A 23,413-nucleotide genomic window follows, 5' to 3' on the forward strand; every position below is an offset into this window, starting at 1 on the left:
AGGGTCGACGCAAAGGGGACCACGGTGAGCTAACAACTACAGGGCAGAGTGCCAGAGACCTAAGCTCTCATTTATCACCCACTTTTAATGGATGTCTCTGACACCCTACAGCATCTGCCCGATCCGTTTCCTTTCCCTGCTTTACGTTAGAGCTGGGAGGTGAGAACATCCTAAACATGTTACTCACATACACACGTATACCGTGCTTGGCTATACTGTGCTGTCTAATGACCCCATTCTCAAACCACCTCTGAATAGATTAGGTTTCCAGTTTGATTTCTAATGCCTGTCTTGTCTGATGACTTCTCTTCCACTCCTGTTGTGTGTATGTTGTGTGTGTGTGTGTGTGTGGTGGATGTTTGAGTGATGGTGCCCTGTTTAAAAGGTCTGTGATTTAGTGTGGCTGGTGCTGTGTGTAGTTCACTCTGTGGTCTCCTGGTCTCACGTTTCCCTCTGTAGCTCTTTGAGCTCTGGCTGTGTTTCCATGGCTGTGAAAGGCGAGCGTTTGAACTGCAGCACAATGAATGTCCTGCCATCTGCAGCAGCCGCTCAGAACTTCACTGTTTGTCACTCAGCGCAGCTCGGGTCCAGATGGGAAGATCAGAGAGAGAGGGCTTGTAACACAAACCCACAGACTGATGTCCAGGGAACTAACTAACTGACATTCCCTGGGAACCCACAATTGAAAATCCCCTGTAAATATAGGGTGTCATAGGAAGTCCATTGTGTGTTAAGGGAAGGACTAAGTGCTACTGCAGTCTGCCAGTGGACACCTCCCCTACCCAGCCTCGTTCCTGCCGACTTTAGAGAACCCATGTTTTGGTTTCCCAGCGTTATGGGAGGTCATTCAGCCAGCGAACTGTGGCCAAGTCTCGCCGCTGTTTGTCTTAAGCAGGTGCACGGTGGGAAAAGCGTTGTGTGGCCTATCTCCTCTTACCCTTAGCAGCACAGCACCAAAACAACACGGTTCCCGCCCCAACCCCACTCCCCACCCCTCCGCTTACCACTCAACTGACGGGATTTCCTCTCTAGCCGCCGCTCCATTTCCTGTTGTTGAATTCCTTTTCTCCCAGAGCACCTCAGAGAAAGGGGAGCCTCCCTGCACCTCCCTCCTCTGCTCAGGTCAGCCCTGTGGCCCACAGCAGTCACACTGGGGGAGATGGATCCCAAACAAAAGCAGCAATAAACCCTGCTCAAAGACTCTCACATTACTGTGGACTAAACGGCCAGGGACTCTGCCAAAACTCAGTCTGGCTGACAGACCCCGCTGATCGAGGAGCTAATGCCTGGGCTTGGCCCGGCTGCTCATTCACATCTAATGGTGATGCATTGCTCTAATATTGTGTTGCTGTTGTAAGACCATTGATGTAGTGAAATTGTTAGTTAGGCCTAAATGATATACCCATGGAAATGCCATCAATCCAGCCATCAGTATTACCACAAGTTTTTCCTGGTCTGGCCATGTGGTCAGGGAAAACCCCTGGACCTAATCATTTTACAATCCATACAGCTACCTTTACTACAGCAATGTAACACTACAGCCATGCTCTGCCATGGTAATAGTACTCTAGCTGTGGTTGTTGCTTTGGTGTGAGCCTAAGGTTGTGTTCATGTTTGTATATGGAGGGGAAGAGAAGAGAGCAGGAAGGAAGGCACAGAGACCTGTCTGCTCAGTATCTGCTGGACAGCAGCATTTAACCAAGCAGCCGGGGTCCTGTATGTGAATGGTCTGGAGCGAGGAGAAAAGCGGTCTCAGATAGCTGGCATCCGGACCCAGTTATAATGGAGATCTTATCTGTTAACTGCTAGCTGTTCCCTCTGTTCTGTTCCACCTCACTCGGTCTGTTTAAGAATTCCCGGAGACTCCCTCTCTGGCTCGCTCCGATTTTCCCCTTTTCAAACATTTGCTTAATTGTCTCTGTTTGCGATAGGGAAACTTTGGCAAAGGCCTTTAAGTGTAATGAACATTGGAAACGTCTGTCTGTCTTGACTGAGGATCGGACGGTAATCTGTGGTAAACTAAAAACTCAGACAAAGTTAACTGCTCTTGTCTTATTGTGTTGATTTTAAATCCATCCATTCAAAATGTTTATTCACTCCCTGTCTCATATGAAATACTTTTATTAAAGTGTTCTCAGTGTCAAGACTAACACAAGCCCCATTAATGCTGTTTCTGGGGGTGATCCGTTAGGCTAATTGAAGAGAGCAGTCATATGGAAAGGATTGGTTGCTCCATGTGAGGTTTAGTCTACCCATCCGCTATGCAGTCAGGCGCTACTGATAACCCTGTGCATCTTGAGAGGGGATTTAGCTACTCTGGGACGCTCTCTGTCATGGCTGACCTGTTTTAATCAATAACCTCAGAGATACTGACCCCCCTCCCCCAGGCTGACGCTGTCTGAGCTTAGCAGACTGTTCATTAACAGTCCAAAACCTCAATTTCTAATCTCATCTCCCCTGGTTGAACTGGATGGAGGTTTTCCATCTGGAACATCAAGGTAACAAACTATGAACAGTGTTCTTTCTGGTTGTATTGTGGTTGGCAGAGTTCGTGAAAGCAATGACAGGCTCCATTGGCCAAATGCAGAGGGTAAACAGTGTTGCCCTGAGTTACCATAGAGACTGTTTTCATGCAAAGTGAGGTTTCTCCCTAATGTGCTTCGTGTGTTCTCAGTACACACACCACATAGTGAGGCCAGTACCGGCAGCTAATCTGCATGCCTGACTGAGTGTGCTTGAGCTGTGATTAAGGGGTCTTGTAGCAGGCCTTGTTAATGCCTTGTTTGCAGGAGAACGAGCCCAGACTGTGGAACGGCGCAATTAAAGGGGTCCTCTCCCTCCCTCTTTTGGCCCTCTCACACTCCGCATGGCTGACCTAGCCTCATTCTGTGGCCGCCAGTAAATCACAGAGTAAGAGACTTAACAGTCAGGGAATACCATGTTGCTTCTGGCCATGCAATATCACCGTTTCCTTTTTGAACTCTGTTTTTGATGACCCCGGTCGCCTTAGTTGTCATTGTTTTGTGTGGAGCTGGTGAGTGTAAAGCTGATGACTGGTCTGTGGGGAGAAGAAATAGGAAAGCAACACTATCTACTCTGTTCCATGACTGCAGCCTGGATTAGAGACCAATGGAAACTGTGTTGCTTCCTGACAGGAAGCCACATGGACTCATGGGTAATGGAGTGAAGTCGGATGGTACATCTCAATAGTCTAACGTAGCTTCCTTTCATCTTCTTTCCATTACCTGCGCTGACATTAAACTGGGACAGAAAATTCCTGGTAGGCATCCTGTCATTTGGCTTTCACCTACCTTAGTGTCAGTGCAGAGACGAGGAGACATGGAGGGGAAGCCTCTTGTATTGTGACGCCCCCATAGACTGACCTGGGAGAGTGGTTCAGCCTACCTAAACCTCTTCTCCTATCCATGCCCCACTATTTCATCTGATATCCCCTGCTGTAGGACACAGACCATCACCCATGTTATCTCTGTTTTCATATTGCTGCTGTCAGTACAGTAGCGCCCCACCCCCAGTCCCCCATTCTTCTTAATGTGTTGACCTTGTGAAGGGGCCACCCACTGTGGAAGCATCTGCTCCAGTGTGATTCTGTACAACTGCCAACCAGCAAGGGCCTTTCAACATCGATTCATGTAAACACGTCCAATTTCTCCCCCAATTCAAAAAAACAAAACAAAAACAACTTCTGTACACCAATTATTGGTTGGAGGGCAGTGCATAAAGGTGCGTGTTGTGTCGGTAGTAACCTTGGTGTTATTGACGCTCTTGTGGTTTGAGCTGTTAGCAGAGAGGGGGCTGCTGTGGTTCCTGGTTGTCCTTCATGCCTGCCTCTCTGTCCTTGCAGCAGTCTCTTGTCTCCCTGCTGCAGCTTCTCTTCCACACCCCTCTCTCCACTTCCCTCTCTGCCTGTGTTCCTTTCAGCTGCTCCACTGTACAGGGAGACAGCAGCCCGTAGAGGGGGTGTGACGCAGGGTTGTCGCCTTGTGCAATCTGCCTCTGTCTACACTTTCTGCAGCACGCCGGCCGGGACTCCCAGAGAAGAATAGCTCAAATCAAATTTTATTGGTCGCTTACACAGTTTCTAGCTCCAACAGCGCAGTAATACCTGGTAATAAAATAAGAAATAAAACACAATGCACACAATATCCAGAAAAATCCTTCCTGCCTACTTATTACCAGGGCTTTGTGTGGGGAGGCATAGCACAGCGAGGAGGGAGACTGAGGACAAAGACGGTGTCGTAGTGTGTCCTCCAGTGTGTGTGTGTGTATATCCTCCTTTCTATGTTAATGTGGATTTTTGTTTGTGGGTCTGTATCTGTCTGCGTTAATGTGATATTGTGTGTGTTTCTGTGTTCTTCTGTGTGTGTGGCCCCCTATCTGGCCTCATCTAGCAGTTGTAATTAGTCTCAGCGCAGGCCGTCGTTAGGCCCGGTCTCTAATGAGGGGCTCCTGAATATGTATGTTAGAACTGCTGTTCCCTTTATCTCTCTCTGCTGTCATCCCGCTCTGCTTGCTGAAACTAGATTTCTCTTTCATTCGGGGAAACAGTGACCCTCATGTTCCCTCCTGCTCATTGTTATTCCTTATACCCTGTACTAATGGTCTTCCTCTGGTATATTGAGTGCCGTTTTAGCACGGCTACTTCAGTAATGGCCCTCCTCTGGTTGAAATCCCTGTTACTAGTGGAGTAGTGGCGTTCCCATCCGCATATTAGCATGGTGAGCGAGTCTACTTAAAGATGGAATCCGCAGTAGGGGAAACGGTGCCACTGTCTGCCCCACGGCTTTTGTTATTGTTTCTGTTTTGTTGACGAAGCGGATGTGAGGAGCCTCGCCCAACGTAACCAAAAAATTGCAGTACACATTCTGCTGCTTCTCACATGTGTTTGCAATAACTTGTTGTAGTTTCGCAGATTCACCATTTAAGGATTCCAGCTTTAATGTAGTGTCCAAGCTGAATGTAATCACGTCTCTCTGTTTGATGCCATGACTGATGCCTTTCTCTCTCTCTCGCTCTGTGCGTGTGTGTGTGTGTTCCTCAGGTGACGTGGGCAGAACAGCAGGTGGTGAAGAGTAGGAAGAAGAGGGACATCTACACGGAGCCCTCGGACCCCAAGTTTACCCAGCAGTGGTACCTGGTGAGTAGACCAAGTCTGGCTGACGTTTAACAATCTTTATCACTTTATTATCTCTCAATAGGAAAAATATGAGGAAGAATGTGTCTCAAATGCGTAGGGAGAGAAATCAATACCCACTCTGTGCTTCATTGCTGTCATAAATAAGCCACAATGGCTTCCTCAGTGTATGGACTGAAATTTCAGAAACAACCTCTCAGACGACTGTCCATAACTGAAGCCACGGTGTTGTCAGGAGACAGACAGTTCAAACCTCTTCTCAGTTGATCAGTAATTCCTCCCTGTGCTCGGCTGTGTGCAATGTTATGTCTGGATGCACAGGGCTCTATAGAGCCAGTCTCTTTATTAAAAGGGAAATGACATAAGAGCCCATACAGTGGCACAGCAGGGCCCAGCACTCTGTTTGATCTGTCTGCCCGTTCTCAATAACTCAGTGGATAGTTCCCTGTTGGCTGAGTAAAAGAATAAACGTTGCTCTATTCAATAGACTGTATTTAAACATGGAGGCCCTTTTGTCTGAAGGAGTGGATGCGATTAAGCGTCTTGGATGATGCAGAGTGGACTGCTTAATGACCATGGTCTTTTAGGAGTCCATTATCAGAACGGCATACACATTTGGGTTTCCAGTCTTAAATTGAATTCATCTATTTATTGTATTCCCCAGACAATGGCACAGTCCCTGAACGAGGCAGTGAATACAAATAAAGGACTGAAATTAAACCAGTCTCAGTTATTGACTGTATGTATCATCTTAAATGCAAAGTGACGCACTTTGACTTTGAGAAGGTTACACAGTCTGATCCAGTGGTCCATGAAAGAAACGGTGAGAACAAGTTGTGATTTCTCTTCACTTTGCTCCACCTTTAATTAGTCTCAAAGAAGGTTCAAGGCAATATAAAGAGTTGATTGTAATTCTCAACAAACAAACATTCCTCGCTTATTCTCCCGCACGCTCACGCTGGTGCTGAAGCAAATCCAATTTCGCCCCATGTCCCCGAGCTGCTGTCTGCTGTTGGGGGGGGGGGGGGGGGGCTGACTTCACCAGTGTGACTAGCTACATTTAATTCCCCTCCGGTGTTCACAGCTCTGTCGCACACAGCTCGCTAGCTAACTCTCCAGGCACACTGATTTGACTTAAGCAGGTTACTATCACGCTACAGAGGGAAGCGGGGAACCTGGGGCCCTGCAATGGAGAAGTATGGAGAGGTATAGCTGATGCTGCTTGCTGTTAGTGTGTGTAGAGTGGGTTTAGTAAGGCTACTGTGGAGTGAGGTACGAGGAGTAGAGAGTATGCAATGGGATGGTGGTGAGGGTGTAAGGAATGTCAAGTATTTAGGTTTAGTGGGAGGATGTAGCTGTAGCAAAGGTGTAATAATGTTGTAGTGTGGTGTTTAAGGGTGTAGTCAGGCAAAGCAGTGTTCTAGATGGAGTGCTGCTGTCTGAGAGTCTGAGAGCCGAGTCTGAGAGCCTAGTCTGAGCCCAGGTGGTTCTTGGTTGCAGATAGTATCTGTGTAGTCAGTTAACACTGTGTCTCTATGATAAGGACATGGGTAGACTCTGCTGCTACTTCCTCTGCTTATTTATATGTATGACAGCAGCTCATATCACTGATCTGTTAGCTTATATCACTGGATAAATGATAGAAAAATCTCAAAGCACAGTGTGAGATTTCAAAGGCAGGAAAATGTGTTCATGTGCCAATATTTAATGCAGTAAGAATGGTCAATTTAGGTATAGGAAAAAGACAAATACCAATGTCCAAGACCATTACAAGAACCTGGATAATTTTCATGGTAATTTCCACTTTTTAGTCAGATTTGAGCAGGATTTTCTGAGTGAGATGAATCTACACAGATCAAAGCTTTGGCCATGGTTATCTGACACTGAAGGGTTTGGATGAGAGGAAAATAGTAGGAGGGCACTTTTCAGACAAATTACATTAAATTGCGGCAGCATTCTAGAGAAATGGCTGTGTGAGAACGGCAAGGCATCAAACATGGTGTTTGACCAAAGGTCAAGGATGATATGGAGAGAATACCAAAAGGCCTGTGTAGAAGTCTCCCTGTACCATTACCATGCTAGCTGGTTGTCCACGAACAGACACTCGGGGGGGTGGCTCTGATGAGAGATGTATGCTGAGTCTGGTCTGGGACTGATGCTACATGCTAAGTGACGAGTCTGTCTGTCTGCCTACCTGTCTGTCTATGTCTTTGTCTGCCTAGCACCACAGGAGGTTGTAAGCCTATCTGGTGCCACAGGATGCAGTCTGCCTCCCATGGGGATTTTGTCATTTTCTGTTATGATTGATGTCTAATGCAGTCTGACACATTTCTCATGGGCCACATCACCCAAACAAATCAAATGTATTTATATAGCCCTTCTTACATCAGCTGATATCTCAAAGTGCTGTACAGAAACCTAGCCTAAAACCCCAAACAGCAAGCAATGCAGGTGTAGAAGCACGGTGGCTAGGAAAAATTCCCTAGAAAGGCTAAAACCTAGGAAGAAACCTAGAGAGGAACCAGGCTATGAGGGGTGGCCAGTCCTCTTCTGGCTGTGCCAGGTGGAGATTATAACAGAACGTGGCCAAGATGTTCAAATGTTCATAAATGACCAGCATCGTCAAATAATAAAAGTCACAGTAGTTGTCGAGGGTGCAACAAGTCAGCACCTCAGGAGTAAATGTCAGTTGGCTTTTCATAGCCGATCACTGAGAGTATCTCTACCGCTCCTGCTGTCTCTAGAGAGTTGAAAATAGCAGGTCTGGGACAGGTAGCACGTCCGGTGAACAGGTCAGGATTCCATAGCTGCAGGCAGAACAGTTGAAACTGGAGCAGCAGCACGGCCAGGTGGACTGGGGACAGCAAGGAGTCATCATGCCAGGTAGTCCTGAGGCATGGTCCTAGGGCTCAGGTCCTCTGAGAAAGAAAGAGAGAATTAGAGAGAGCATACTTAAATTCACACAGGACACCGGATAAGACAGGAGAAATACTCCAGATATAACAGACTGACCCTAGCCCCCCGACACATAAACTACTGCAGCATAAATACTGGAGGCTGAGACAGGAGGGGTCAGGAGACACTGTGGCCCCAACCGATGATACCCCCGGAGAGGGCCAAACAGGCAGGATATAACCCCACCCACTTTGCCAATGCACAGCCCCCACACCACTAGAGGGATATCTTCAACCACCAACTTACCATCCTGAGACAAGGCCGAGTATAACCCACAAAGATCTCCGCCACGGCACAACCCAAGGGGGGGCGCCAACCCAGACAGGAAGACCACGTCAGCGACTCAACCCACTCAAGTGACGCACCCCTCCTAGGGGCGGCATGGAAGAGCACCAGTAAGCCAGTGACTCAGCCCCTGTAATAGGGTTAGAGGCAGAGAATCCCAGTAGGTATGTACGGCAGGACCAAATCGGAAAGATGGGTAGGAGCAAGCCCATGTAATGCTTTGTAGGTTAGCAGTAAAACCTTGAAATCAGCCCTTGCCTTAACAGGAAGCCAGTGTAGGGAGGCTAGCACTGGAGTAATATGATCACATTTTTGGGTTCTAGTCAGGATTCTAGCAGCTGTATCTAGCACTAACTGAAGTTTATTTAGTGCTTTATCCGGGTAGCCGGAAAGTAGAGCATTGCAGTAGTCTAACCTAGAAGTAATAAAACTATGGATTAATTTTGCTGCATCATTTTTGGACAGAAAGTTTCTGATTTTTGCAATGTTACGTAGATGGAAAAAAGCTGTTCTTGAAACAGTCTTTATATGTTCGTCAAAAGAGAGATCAGGGTCCAGAGTAACGCCGAGGTCCTTCAGTTTTATTTGAGACGACTGTACAACCATCAAGATTAATTGTCAGATTCAACAGAAGATCTCTTTGTTTCTTGGGACCTAGAATAAGCATCTCTGTTTTGTCTGAGTTTAAAAGTAGAAATTTTGCAGCCATCCACTTCCTTATGTCTGAAACACAGGCTTCTAGCGAGGGCAATTTTGGGGCTTCACCATGTTTCATTGAAATGTACAGCTGTGTGTCATCCGCATAGCAGTGAAAGTTAACATTATGTTTTCGAATGACATCCCCAAGAGGTAAAATATATAGTGAAAACAATAGTGGTCCTAAAACGGAACCTTGAGGAACACTGAAATTTACAGTTGATTTGTCAGAGGACAAACCATTCAGAGACAAATTGATATCTTTCCGACAGATAAGATCTAAACCAGGCCAGAACTTGTCCATGTAGACCAATTTGGGTTTCCAATCTCTCCAAAAGAATGTGGTGATCGATGGTATCAAAAGCAGCACTAAGGTCTAGGAGCACGAAAACAGATGCAGAGCCTCGGTCTGATGCCATTAAAAGGTAATTTACCACCTTCACAAGTGCAGTCTCAGTGCTATGATGGGGTCTAAAACCAGACTGAAGCATTTCGTATACATTGTTTGTCTTCAGGAAGTCAGTGAGTTGCAGCTTTTTCAAAATTTTTAGAGAGGAATGGAAGATTCGATATAGGCCGATTAGTTTTTATATTTTCTGGGTCAAGGTTTGGCTTTTTCAAGAGAGGCTTTATTACTGCCACTTTTAGTGAGTTTGGAACACATCCGGTGGATAGAGATCCGTTTATTATGTTCAACATAGGCGGGCCAAGCACAGGAAGCAGCTCTTTCAGTAGTTTAGTTGGAATAGGGTCCAGTATGCAGCTTGAAGGTTTAGAGGCCATGGTTATTTTCATCATTGTGTCAAGAGATATAGTACTAAAACACTTGAGTGTCTCCCTTGATCCTAGGTTCTGGCAGAGTTGTGCAGACTTGGGACAACTGAGCTTTGGAGGAATACGCAGATTTAAAGAGGAGTCCGTAATTTGCTTTCTAATGATCATGATCTTTTCCTCAAAGAAGTTCATGAATTTATTACTGCTGAAGTGAAAGCCATCCTCTCTTGGGGAATGCTGCTTTTTAGTTAGCTTTGCGACAGTATCAAAAAGACATTTCGGATTGTTCTTATTTTCCTCAATTAAGTTGGAAAAATAGGATGATCGAGCAGCAGTGAGGGCTCTTCGATACTGCAAGGTACTGTCTTTCCAAGCTAGTCGGAAGACTTCCAGTTTGGTGTGGCGCCATTTCCGTTCCAATTTTCTGGAAGCTTGCTTCAGAGCTCGGGTATTTTCTGTATACCTGGGAGCTAGTTTCTTATGACAAATGTTTTTAGTTTTTAGGGTATTGCGCAAGGTTAAATTGAGTTCCTCAGTTAGGTGGTTAACTGATTTTTGTCCTCTGACGTCCTTGGGTAGGCAGAGGGAGTCTGGAAGGGCATCAAGGAATCTTTGGGTTGTTTGAGAATTTATAGCACAACTTTTGATGCTTTTTGGTTGGGGTCTGTGCAGATTATTTGTTGCAATTGTAAACGTAATAAAATGGTGGTCCGATAGTCCAGGGTTATGAGGAAAAACATTAAGATCCACAACATTTATTCCATGGGACAAAACTAGGTCCAGAATCTGACTGTGGCAGTGAGTAGGTCCAAAGACATGTTGGACAAACCCCACTGAGTCGATGATGGCTCCGAAAGCCTTTTGGAGTGGGTCTGTGGACTTTTCAATGTGAATATTAAAGTCAACAATAATTCGAATATTATCTGCTATGACTACAAGGTCCGATAGGAATTCAGGGAACTCAGTGAGGAACGCTGTATATGGCCCAGGAGGCCTGTAAACAGTAGCTATAAAAAGTGATTGGGTAGGCTGCATAGATTTCATAACTAAAAGCTCAAAAGACGAAAACGTCTTTTTTTTGTTTTGTTTTTTGAAATTTGCTATCGTAAATGTTAGCAACACCTCTGCCTTTGCGGGATGCGCGGGGGATATGGTCACTAGTGTAACCAGGAGGTGAGGCCTCATTTAACACAGTAAATTCTTCAGGCTTAAGCCATGTTTCAGTCAGGCCAATCACATCAAGATTATGATCAGTGATTAGTTCATTGACTATAACTGCCTTTGAAGTGAGGGATCTAACATTAAGTAGCCCTATTTTGAGATGTGAGGTATCACGATCTCTTTCAATAATGGTAGGAATGGAGGAGGTCTTTATTCTAGTGAGATTGCTAAGGCGAACACCGCCATGTTTAGTTTTGCCCAACTTAGGTCGAGGCACAGACACGGTCTCAATGGGGATAGCTGAGCTGACTACACTGACTGTGCTAGTGGCAGACTCCACTAAGCTGGCAGGCTGGCTAACAGCCTGCTGCCTGGCCTGCACCCTATTTCATTGTGGAGCTAGGGGAGTTGGAGCCCTGTCTATGTTGGTAGATAAGATGAGAGCACCCCTCCAGCTAGGATGGAGTCCGTCACTCCTCAACAGGCCAGGCTTGGTCCTGTTTGTGGGTGAGTCCCAGAAAGAGGGCCAATTATCTACAAATTCTATCTTTTGGGAGGGGCAGAAAACAGTTTTCAACCAGCGATTGAGTTGTGAGACTCTGCTGTAGAGCTCATCACTCCCCCTAACTGGGAGGAGGCCAGAGACAATTACTCGATGCCGACACATCTTTCTAGCTGATTTACACACTGAAGCTATGTTGCGCTTGGTGACCTCTGACTGTTTCATCCTAACATCGTTGGTGCCGACGTGGATAACAATATCTCTATACTCTCTACTCTCGCCAGTTTTAGCTTTAGCCAGCACCATCTTCAGATTAGCCTTAACGTCGGTAGCCCTGCCCCCTGGTAAACAGTGTATGATCGCTGGATGATTCGTTTTAAGTCTAATACTGCGGGTAATGGAGTCGCCAATGACTAGGGTTTTCAATTTGTCAGAGCTAATGGTGGGAGCCTTCGCCGTCTCAGACCCCGTAACGAGAGGAGTAGAGACCAGAGAAGGCTCGGCCTCTGACTCCGACTCGCTGCTTAATGGGGAGAACCGGTTGAAAGTTTCTGTCGGCTGAATGAGCGACACCGGTTGAGCATTCCTACAGCATTTCCCTCCAGAAGCCATGAGAAAGTTGTCTGGCTGCAGGGACCGTGTGAGGGGATTTATACTAACGTTACTATCTGTACTTACTGGTGGCACAGACGCTGTTTCATCCTTTCCTACACTGAAATTACCCTTGCCTAACGATTGCGTCTGAAGCTGGGCTTGCAGCACAGCTATCCTCGCCATAAGGCGATCATTCTCCTGTATATTATGAGTAATAGGCAGTAGAAGGCATCATGTTAATGTTACTACTTAGCTTCAACTGTTGGAAGTCCTGACGAACCATGTCCAGATAAAACGTCAGGAGTGAAAAAGTTAAATGAAAAAAAGTTGAGTGAGGGAAAAACAAAAAATATAAACGGTAAAGTTGTCAGGTAGCAAAGTAAGGTTGGCAACAAAACGCACAGCAGCATGTAAACAAGTCTGCAAGTTGTGACCGGAAACACTCATCTATATATTTCTGTTTGGTGACGATCGCTCTTTATTTTTTACATTTCATAGTCTAAAAACAATTATAAACTTGGTGGTTCGAGCCCTGAATGCTGATTGGCTAACAGCCGTGGTATATCAGACCGTATACCACTGGTATGACAAAACATACATTTTTGTCTGCACTAATTACGTTGGTAACAAGTTTATAATAGCAATAAGGCATCTCAGGGGTTTGTGGTATATTGCTTAATTTGATAATGCAAAGAAGTTTGATCATTTTCGTCATCTCACATGCGTGTCTTGTAATGGCTCTTTAGAGTCTATTGACTGGTTTTGGTGTTTTCTACTCTACAGTACAATACTAATCATCGTGACCTGAATGCTAAAGGTGCATGGGAGCTGGGCTACACTGGGAAGGGAGTGGTGGTGTCCATCCTGGATGATGGTATAGAGAAGAACCACCCAGACCTTATATCAAACTATGTGAGTATCACCGTCATCTTACCCCTGGCTTCAAAGCTGGGGCTGCTGCATCTCAATAGTTTAAGATGGCCATTTTGGAATATTGGTATTCACCCCTAGACTTTTGCTCCTCTTATCATAGATGAGTGATTCTGATTGTCTCTGTCTGCCTGTAGGACCCAGACGCCAGCTATGATGTGAACGATGGAGATCCAGACCCTCAGCCACGATACACACAACTCAACGACAACCGGTAAGATCCTGATTTTAAAAAAGACACTGTTTCAGTGGCAGCAGAATTTGATCTCCCCGTGCCTAACTTGATTCTTTATACAAATCTACCATTGACGTCAATGCATGATTATCATGGAAATACAAGTCACGTCGTGTGCCAATGCCACATAATGATTCAGTTCTGAGAGGAGAGACGTGTAGGACACAGGAAACGTCACGCCTCTACATGAATAGGCTGTTTCATTGTGATGTCCTGATAAAAATACTGTATTTTCTCATGCAGTCAGCTGAGAGAGGGAGCGAGACAATGCCAAAAGCGCTGGGGTAGTGGTGGTGTAATGAAGTGAGTTATGGTCACCATCACTCTGGCTTGGGTCCAGGTCTGTCAGGTGTTGGGCTGCCCACTGCTGTTAGAGCAGAGCTTCTCTGACTGGAAAGGGAAATGCACTCAATGAATGTGTTGAATGTGACAGTTGAGATATTTTAATAAGCCGGGAGACCGATTGAAGTAGTAGACTCTTAGAGGGCCGGAGGACATCTCAATGGGTTTTGGGTCTCCCCCCAATCGAGAGCAAGCACATGTGCTTTGGTCTTAAATCACCCAGCTGCTACCAGGGCATTTCTGTGGCCTAGTTAAGTGGAGTAAATCTCCTGGGATTAAGTGAATTTGTGAAGAAAGCAGCTTTACTGCAGTGGCCTGAGCAGATAGCATTAAGACTTGTTTATTACCACCCCGATGTCTTCCCTGCTGCCCTGAATTGATCGAATTAATTTCATCAGCGTTAACGAAATACGACAAATCTCCTGGCTCTGGAAATGCCTGCTCCCCTCGTTCCGCTCCCCTGCGTGCTTCCCCTTTCTGACTTTTAATTTGTGATTTTCCGTAATCTGCTGGTTTCGTGTTGCTAGCCAAATACCCTTTTTTTTTTTTACTTGAGGCTGACCATGATTGGTGATGACAGACAAAGGTTATAGTTAGACGCTGGTGGAAATCAAAGGTCTCCAACTGAGACTGCATGGGTCTGGAGCAGGCACTGTCCACATGGAGGCCAGACTGGTGTAAGGAGAGATGGAGATGGCCTCAAGTAAAACGACAGTGTATACAGTACTTCCTACACTAGTGTGTATAGCCATAGGTCTTGAGCCTCCTGCTGTCAAGGCGAGAAAGTGAAACGGCGGAGTAAGAGCTAACGCCAATGGAGCTCTGCCACTTACCACGCGAACACACTATATATACACACACACAGAGCCATCCGTTATTATGAATACCCCAGTATACACACAGCGCCATACAGTATTATTCCCCCAGCATACACACAGCCAACAGACAGTTGATTCCCCTATCCCCCACACACAGTGGAGTAAATGCCTTTGGACTGAGAATCCTCCTGGCTTGTCCTCTCCTCCCTGCCTAGCTCACCCCAGCCCTTATCTCCGGCCGCCCAGCTCTGCCTCGCTTCCCCGTGGCAGGACTGAGGTGTGTGTAACTGCGTGGGGTTGGTGTAGGCGTGTGTGTAAACACCCTGTGGGAAGGCTGGAGCTCTGTAAGGCTGTGTAAGGGTCTGTTCCCTGCAGAAAGCCCAGCTCTGTTCACCTCCATAAAGCTCCCTTTCTTCCCCTGCATGAGGAACGCTCCTCTGCAGCAATGTGGCCATTCAGCCCCGTGTTTGTCAAGTCAACATGTGATCTGGCCCTGTGGGTCTGCAGCCTTACTGTCTTAGAACAGGAGGATCAGTCTCTCTAGGGGCCTCTGCTGCGAGCTAAATTGGGGGGGTTTTCTTTTTATGTATTGAATGTTTCCCATATACCCGTCCCCAGCTGGGAGTGGCAGGCTGTACAGCTACGTCTAGCGCGGGATAATCTCCACAAGATTTGAGCTGAGGTTCTTGTGTTATTGATTTTGCCAACGGAGGCTTTTCTGTTATTTGAGACATTTGGTAAAGCAGTGGGAAGTAGACTTGAGGAAGTTGATTTTATCACGCAATGCTGTAACTGCTGTACTATGGCTGATATCATGTTATTAATATTTTAATTAAAAAGAGCCAGGGAGTTGGCTAATTTGAATTTGCCACTTTGAATAGTGCATTACATTAAGTTGGCTTGCTGCAAGATACCATCAAGGACAAGAAACGTAGATGAACTGTACTGTAGTTGTACACACACGGTAATGTAGCTGTATATTGATCATCATCTGACCACCTTTTCTCAGGCCTCCAGGGTGCCAGTGCTCTGTGTCTGTTAGTGCAAGACAGAACGAGTTCTTGCTTTGTAACAGGAGGCATGTGTGTTTGTGTGTAGTATTTGCTTTCAGTTTCCGCTGTGTCACTGTCACATGTCAGGTTGTGTGCACACAGCTTGAAATGTCTAGTACATACACATGTTTGTGTCTGTGCCAAGGCTGCAGGGGCCAAGGAAAATAGTTCAATTGATGTTATAAGTTTGCATTCTGACTTATCAAATGCTGCTATAAGTTCGAGGAGGAGAATGCTTGTTCTTCATTACAGCCCATCATTTCTTTGGAACATTAAATCACTCTTCCTAATGTGCCCGGTCGTCAGTATTGGGAGGAAGGCTCTATTTATCAGGACCACTCCACAGAACAACCCAGGTTGATTCATTTTACATTGTCTCAGATTAGTTACACAAGATGTTTGCTTTGTATTCCCCCTCTGCCTCTGTTCCATAAACACTGAGAGACCTTTTGTCCTGTAGGTCAACTCATTAGTCAGCTGATTAAGTAGGAGCGGGGCCAGAGCAGTTGTCCAGATTTACCTCCGGGCAGAGGCCCGGCAGGCAGTGAGCAGAGAGCCTAATGATCAGCTGGGGCCACTGGCCCAGCCTCAGAGAGCACAAATGATTTTCTTCTCAGTAATTAATTCAAGTTAGGAAAAGCAGAGCGAGTGGAAGGAGCGCCTTGCCAAGCTATCAATAGCCCAATATGGAATTTGAGAGAGAAGAAAGAGCTCTCACACAAAGACGGACTACGGCCCAGGCTCAAATGGAACCCTATACCCTATGTAGGGCACTGCTTTTGACATCATTAAAAAGTAGTGCACTATGCGTAGTAGGGTGTAATTTTGGATTTTAACCAGGACTTCTGTGGACTGAACTGTATTTTACAGCTTCCAATTGGATCTGCCTTAGGAAGTTTCATCATGTTACGCAACGATAATAGGTCTAACTTTATGTATGACCTGAAAGGACATAATGGCTGTTAGCACTGTGTTTCTGCTTTGTAGGAAACCTCTAAAGTTCCACCTGTAGTTTTTCCCACATAAAAATATTTGTCTCGTTAATTTGTTTATTCCATTATGTCTCTTTTCTTATAACAGTTGGCTCCGTTTGAAATATTGTCTCCATGGAAGTTCCACCTGTGGTTTTCCCCCTCGTATAAACATGTATTATGCTAATGTGAGACCTTTCAGGAGGCAGCTGGTTGCCATGGAGATGTGAGCACCAAATTGGCTGCATCATCCCGAAAGTTCATCAAACTGTAGCCTTTTGGTTTCAGCCCTCAAGTTCCACACCAGTATGGGAGGCATGTTCTATCGAAACTGATAACTATGAAATATGAGTTCCAGCTAAGGAGAAAGCCAAGTCAGCATTCTCACAGCACAATGATAATGTTGTTTTACCTTACCATGGAAATCAGCTTTCCTGTTTTATTTTAATATGCCCTTAGGTTAAGTTAGTCCAAACTTCTGGGAAGTTTGTCTCCTCGTTTATCATTCCAACACCGTCTCTAGTATACTTTCCTCAGTTTACCTTTATCTATTACTTTCTGGCCAGCTCAGTTGAAAACTGGCTTTGTCAGTGGTGTTAAGACTGGCGATGGAGATGGCCGTGTCTATGCTCCAGTAGTTCTGGTCAGGCTGACTTGCAGCTCCTCAGGGACCAGCCTCATTTCTTGCTCTGCTGCAGCCCAGACAAAGGAAGGATGGAGTTTCCCCTTCACACTGAGCTTAGGTTTGTTTTTGAGTTTTCCCCCTACGGGTGAGGTTTTGGGCATGGCAAGCTCATCCTAGATCCATGCCTAATGGTAAATTCTGCCAGGAGGAACGGCCAGCTAGCGGTCTGACGGAGATGGATTATTTGACCTACTGCAGTTGTCAATTAAAGCAAGGACGAAGACAATTGACCCAGCGTCATCACATAAAAGTAAAATTAGCACTTGGACTAATTCAATGTCAGTTTTGAGTTCTAGCCTAGGATTGGGGGAGCTGATCCAAGATTTGTGCCCATGTTCCAGACTACAGTAGAGCAATTACTCAGAGTTAGTCTAATGTTTCAAAGTGACTTTGGTGAGGTATTACCCTATGGGTTTACCGTAGTGCCTAGACACTGCCTGCCTGCTTTCAGTTGAGTCCGTGTTTAAGAGTCTTTGAGTAGAATGTGTTTCCTCCACACAGTGATGTGATGCAAGTAGGGCTGTCTGTTCTTTGAATGAATGCTAATCTAATGGTTCGCTTTGGGCTGGCAGCCAGCTGTAGCTGTGTGTAAGTCTGAGTCTTCTCTCCAGACATGTGTGTCTGTAATCAGATATTGCCTGTTGTGTTCAACTCATTGACATGGCTTTTTGTTGCTCTTATCCCTCTAGATAAATATCACCATTGTGTAGAGACTGCAGAGCATTGTTACACAATTAGTCAAAGATTCAGAGGATATTATTAATGCTGTGGCTACGAATAGTGTTTTGGTCCCCGTCCCTCTTGAAAACCTATGGATTCGGATCACATTCTGCGCATGTTATTTTACATGCACATTTTTTCTATGTTGCTGCTGCTCACACTCCACCTCCCTTCACATTTCTCTCTTTAACTCACCCTCTTCTGAACCATGGTGATAGCCTCTGCCTCATAGTTCTGAACAGCTGAAATAAAAACCCTGCGGCGATTTGAACGAACATTCAAGGCCATTAGGAAGGCTACAACCTTCTCTGACTGTTGTAACGGATATTACAGTTCCACAAGCAGGACGCAGTCCTTACACATTGCATTGGAGCAAAAACAATTAGCATTTTGTGTGATGATGTAGGCTAATCTTTGTAGTTGCTGCCATATTGTAGCCACAAGCCAGAGTTGCTGAAAAAGAACACTACTACTTTGACTGTCTGTCTGCCTCCTGCTTAGCTGATGTTGGCAATGATGGCGAAACAGGAACTGAAGGGATAACTATAATCTATTACTGATGATGCACCTCCTCTCTACATGCTGTAGTTTATATCATACCAGCACGGTGTGATTGAGTCTTTGTGTTGAACGTGAGTGTCAGTGTATTCTTTCATGAAATATAAGATGGAGGCCGACCTACTCACATGAATCAGTGTCTGATCCCAGGGAAGTACATTTAGTTCATCTATATTATATATCATTGATGGTTGTTTTATGGAAGGCGTTTAACTGCACACTTTACAGCAGTAATATAAAGTAGAGTTTCTGTCCTCTGGTCTGTGACTGATGGTAAATGAGTCTGCCAGTGTGTCAGATCAGTCCAGACTGTCAGTGAGACGTGTCAGGGGGATATTAAGGCTCTTCGATGTTAATTTATCTCACTGTGACTTGATGATGAAAGATGCCCTCCTCCCCTGTGTGAGTGAGAGACGTCACTTTGTTCTGCCAGAGTGGAGCACAGTGTGTTTTGATAGGCCAATTCATCTGAGCCCCCTCATATAGCCTACACCAGAGCTCTGCTCAGCAACAACCTCTGTAACCACACCACAAGGTTGGGTTCAATCCCATGTCAATGCCAGGCTGAGGCAATGCAGGAAATCGAATCAATTGAAATTCAATTTGGCTGCAGGTAGCCTAGTGGTTATGAGCATTGGGCCAGTAACCAAAAGGTCGCTGGTTCGAATCCCTGAGCCGACTAGGTGAAACATCTGTCAATGTGCCCTTGAGCAGGACACTTAACCCTATTTGCTCCTGTAAGTCACTCTGGATAAGTGACTAAAAATGTCAAATGTAAACCGTACATTGTCATAGATAATCTTGGGAATGTTCTGTTTGTTTTTGTGCTTCCATTGGATCAGGAAATGAGTTGGAATTGACCTTGACTCTGGCCAGCTGGTTGAACCCCCAGTGGTTATTAGGCTGGAAGCCTGGAACATAGTATAACAGAGTTCCACTTACCTTCAGAGTTACAGATACGGAATGAGCAGTTCATGCTTGAAAACCCATAAATGTCGGCGAGTTAAAGTAGTTCTGCATGCACGAGTGTGCCTAAATACCTCTACAGCGATATGAGAGACAAATCAACAACTACAGGAAGCATTTGGTTGCAGCTAAAGGTGGCACAACCAGTTAGTGTAAGGGGGAAGTTTCGTCGGGGCATGGACTCTACAAGGTATCGAAAGCTTTCCACAGGAATTCTGGTCCATGTTGACACAATTGTGGGAAGCAGTGTCAAGTTGGCTAGATGTCCTTTGGGTAGTGGACCATTCTTGATACACACGGGAAACTGTTGTGTGAAAAACCCAGCAGCGCTGCAGTTCTTGACACAAACCGGTATGCCTGGCACCTACTACCATAACCCATTCAAAGGCACTTAAATCTTTTGTCTTGCCCATTCACCCTCTGAATGGCACACATACACAATCCATGTCTCAATTGTCTCATGGCTTAAAAATATTTCTTTAACCTGTCTCCTCCACTTAATTTACACGAATTTAAGTGGATTTAACAAGTGACAAGGCATTATAGCTTTTACATGGTCAGTCTGTCTGTACATTCCTCCATTACAGAAGACTTCACAAACCATTTCTTCAGGAGATTTCATCAGCAGTTCCAGCACCTCCAAAAGCCCACTTTCATCCTTAACCCCCAGACTAGACCAGACTGGATGACCGTGGCATGTTTGCTTTGATCCCTCTCCATTGGAGCAGCAACCCACAGTCTGTAAAGGCCCACTCACTCGGAGGAATTGATTTATGGGCTGTTGACCCGACCATTTATGTCCTCCACATTCTCTGAATGAGGAGGTCAGATAAGCACATTGTGTGGCTCTGAGATGCACTGCTACTGTCCTGCGTTGCTGGCCAGTCGACACGCCACCATTCCTGATCCTGGGATGTCTTGCAACACGAGAGACGCCAAATGGTCTCTCCTGGATAATTTCCAACCTTTTTAGAAATGTTCATACACCTTTTAGTGGTGCAAATAGATCAAAATGCACTTGTCTCGTGGAAAGAACATTTTGCATCAAAAGGATCGCACATCTTAGATTCTGGAAGATGTTCAGATTGGGATATTTTCCGCATCCTTTGATTTTACCCTAGCAACATCACATGCCAGAAGAATGTGTCAGATAGATCTAGGTGGATATGTATTTGTCAGAGGCAGATATGAATGGGATCAAGACCAGACTGGTGTTATAAGCTTGGGCTTGCCCTACATCCTTTCAGACATCTGAGCTGTGCCTTATCTGCTGCATCGCTGGCCTGCTTTCCTACCGCTACAAAGGGATGGATCACTTACAAACACTGCCTGGGCAGAGACTAACATACCTGCCCTGGTATGAAAGTGGAGATTAAGTTCATTGCCGATCTTCCATTGTCAGTTCACACTAGCGGTGTACTAGCTGCCAGCCTACATGTGTGTGGGTGTGTTTTCGCTTACCTTTGTCGTGTGTGTACAAGAGAGAGAGCGTGTGTGCGTCATTCTTTTAGATGTGTTCTTCGCTTCAGATCTGGTCTTCATGACCCAGTTTTCTTTGAATTGCCTCTACACATTCTACCCTTCACCATTCAAGCATGTCGTTAAAAGGCCCTCTGGTCCTGCAGTTAATCCAGGTCCCATGACACTTGTTAGTGGGACATTGAGCACTCAGGGGTAACTCTGACATTAACCTTTGACCTGCAGCTCATAGCCGCGTCTAAAGAGATCTCCAATGGATTGGTTGATCCACTGCCACAGTGCAGCGCTCTCTGATCCTCTTGTTTAACGGGGTCTGGTCTCCGCACTGTGGGTTTAATGAAGGGAATACATTAGCCTAGCCTAACGCCCATCAGTCAGTCCTGGAGAAATTAGGTTAAAGTGTTGCAGAGGTTGTTTGAGTACAGCTGACCCCCAGAATTAAATGGCAGTTACTAGACGTCCCACTATAAGACAGGTACTAGAGGCGTTAAGTCCCTTTCATATTCTTTAATTGCTCATCGAGGTGTATCGCTAACAGTTTGCATATGCTGCTGCTTTCATAGAGCTATGGTGTCTCAGTGCTCCATAGAGCCACATGCTGAGACCACATGCAAGTTATCAATGGAGGATATCAGTCTCTCTTAGCCCACTGGGGTATTTCCCCTGGGCTATGATAGAACACCATAGTACTGGTTTATTTTCTCTGCTTGAATGGGAGCCTGCTGGCTGGGCTGTGTTCTTGGGCAGTGTAGCTGCTCTCTGCTTATCTGGTGTATCCTAACCCTGGCATTATCCGCTCCCACTGATTGTCCTGCGATCCGCTTGGGAGCCGGTGGTTTGGAGGACTTTTAGTGTCCGTGTCCATCCGGTGGAGATGAACGAGCGGCGGAATGAACCTGACTGGAATGTGGTGGGCCACATTCTCCACCGATCTCCTGCAGTGCTGAGAGGGAGAGGACCAGACCTTGTGGAAATGGCAAATCTAATTTGTTTCCCCCATCGTAAGATGGTAGCATGTCAGCTCATTTTGCCTTTCCTTGCTGCCGGCAGGCCCCGCGGCCCCAGACTCAAGGTCTGCTGGAAGGGCACAGTCTGTTTCATGACCCACGCTCACTGACTGACTGACTGACTGACTGACTGACTGACTGACTGACTGACTGACTGACTGACTGACTGACTGACTGTTTTCCTCTGGGCTACAACCAAGTCGGAACAGCTGAGAGGCAGCTAGAGCCAAGGACTTGTCTACATGAGTTAGTTTTTTGTCGATGGTTATCTTAGACCACAGTATCGCAGGGAGTGCATTCCTACACAACCTCCTGTATCTGTTAATTTACTCTCTGCAAGAGCTCTATTCATAGATAATGCACACTGCCTGGAGACAATTATGTCATTTGTAGCTAATGTACACTGTGTTTATATGGGTAAATCACATCAAAATGAGGACTTACATTCCCCCGTTCTCTCTCTCTCTCGTTCGTTCTTTCTATCTATCTCTCTCGTTCGTTCTTTCTATCTCTCTCGTTCGTTCTTTCTCTCGTTCGCTCTCGTTCGTTCTTTCTCTCTCTCGTTCGTTTTCTCTTTCTCTCTTTCTCCCTCCAGGCATGGGACTCGTTGTGCAGGTGAGGTGGCAGCGATGGCCAACAATGGGATCTGTGGAGTCGGGGTTGCCTACAACGCCAAGATTGGAGGTACAGTACCGTAGAACAGAGGGTGATTGATGTCATCTTTCTGTGTTTCTCCTCCATTTTATCTTTCAATTCTTCACGTTTTCAGACTGCTTAAACAGCTGAAATACCCATGTGTGCTGCCTCCGTACTATTCTGAGCTCAGTTTGAGCGGGAGTTGCTCAAGGGTAACTCTTCCTCCACTTCTGGCCTGAGATGACAGGGAGGCTCTATGAACATTAGTTGTGTGTGTGAGATAATCTGCGTGCAGCGTGGCTCCTCTGAGTCCATGCCTCAGTGTAAGCGTGTGTAATCCCTTTAATTAGAGCCATCTCTTTTATCCAGTCAGTTCATGCTCTCATCTCATTACCCCTCTGCATGTTTTATCTCTCCATGCCGCTGCATGTTTCCAGCTGTCACAGCCCGGCTAAATCCAACGCATAGTTTTAGTCCTTATTGGTCACATCCAATATCTGCCTGCCGCCGCTTCTCTACTGTCAGGAGTAGTACTGTCTCATTTAAACCATGAACACACAGACAAGTCTTATTCGGTTAGTTGAAAAATGAAGTCTGCAGAAGTTTTAACAGTGTGTGCCTCCTGCATTCAGCCTCTTCAGCATGACTACTTCCTTTATTAAGGTAGACTCCACACTGGGCAGTGATTAAACAGTCTGCCTTGGAACCTGAGTGTTAATGAGATGGTTAATGAGCAGCAGCTTCTGCTCACCTTCCTCACTCAGAGGACAGAAACTTTCTGACCAACCACAGTCCTTCCAAGACTGCAGCAAGGTTGCCCTGTCGGGCGTAAAGGAGAGTGAAGCAGAGGAACAGCAGGCCGTGTGTGCATGTGTGTTTGTGTGCGTGTGTGTGT

At 45.8% G+C, this 23,413-nt stretch overlaps 1 protein-coding gene across 2 annotated transcripts in view; it reads left to right on the forward strand.

The window, feature by feature from the left end:
* furina (furin (paired basic amino acid cleaving enzyme) a) overlaps nt 1-23,413 on the forward strand; it is a 94,760-nt gene that overhangs the window by 53,643 nt on the left and 17,704 nt on the right. For both annotated transcript variants that reach the window (XM_071401801.1, XM_071401800.1), the window contains exons 4-7: nt 5,060-5,155; nt 12,903-13,031; nt 13,187-13,263; nt 22,478-22,566. In XM_071401801.1, coding sequence (XP_071257902.1) covers nt 5,060-5,155; nt 12,903-13,031; nt 13,187-13,263; nt 22,478-22,566 — 391 coding nt within the window. The remainder of the gene's footprint in view (nt 1-5,059; nt 5,156-12,902; nt 13,032-13,186; nt 13,264-22,477; nt 22,567-23,413) is intronic.

Source organism: Salvelinus alpinus, chromosome 5 (assembly GCF_045679555.1).
Source record: "Salvelinus alpinus chromosome 5, SLU_Salpinus.1, whole genome shotgun sequence".
NCBI lineage: Eukaryota > Metazoa > Chordata > Actinopteri > Salmoniformes > Salmonidae > Salvelinus > Salvelinus alpinus.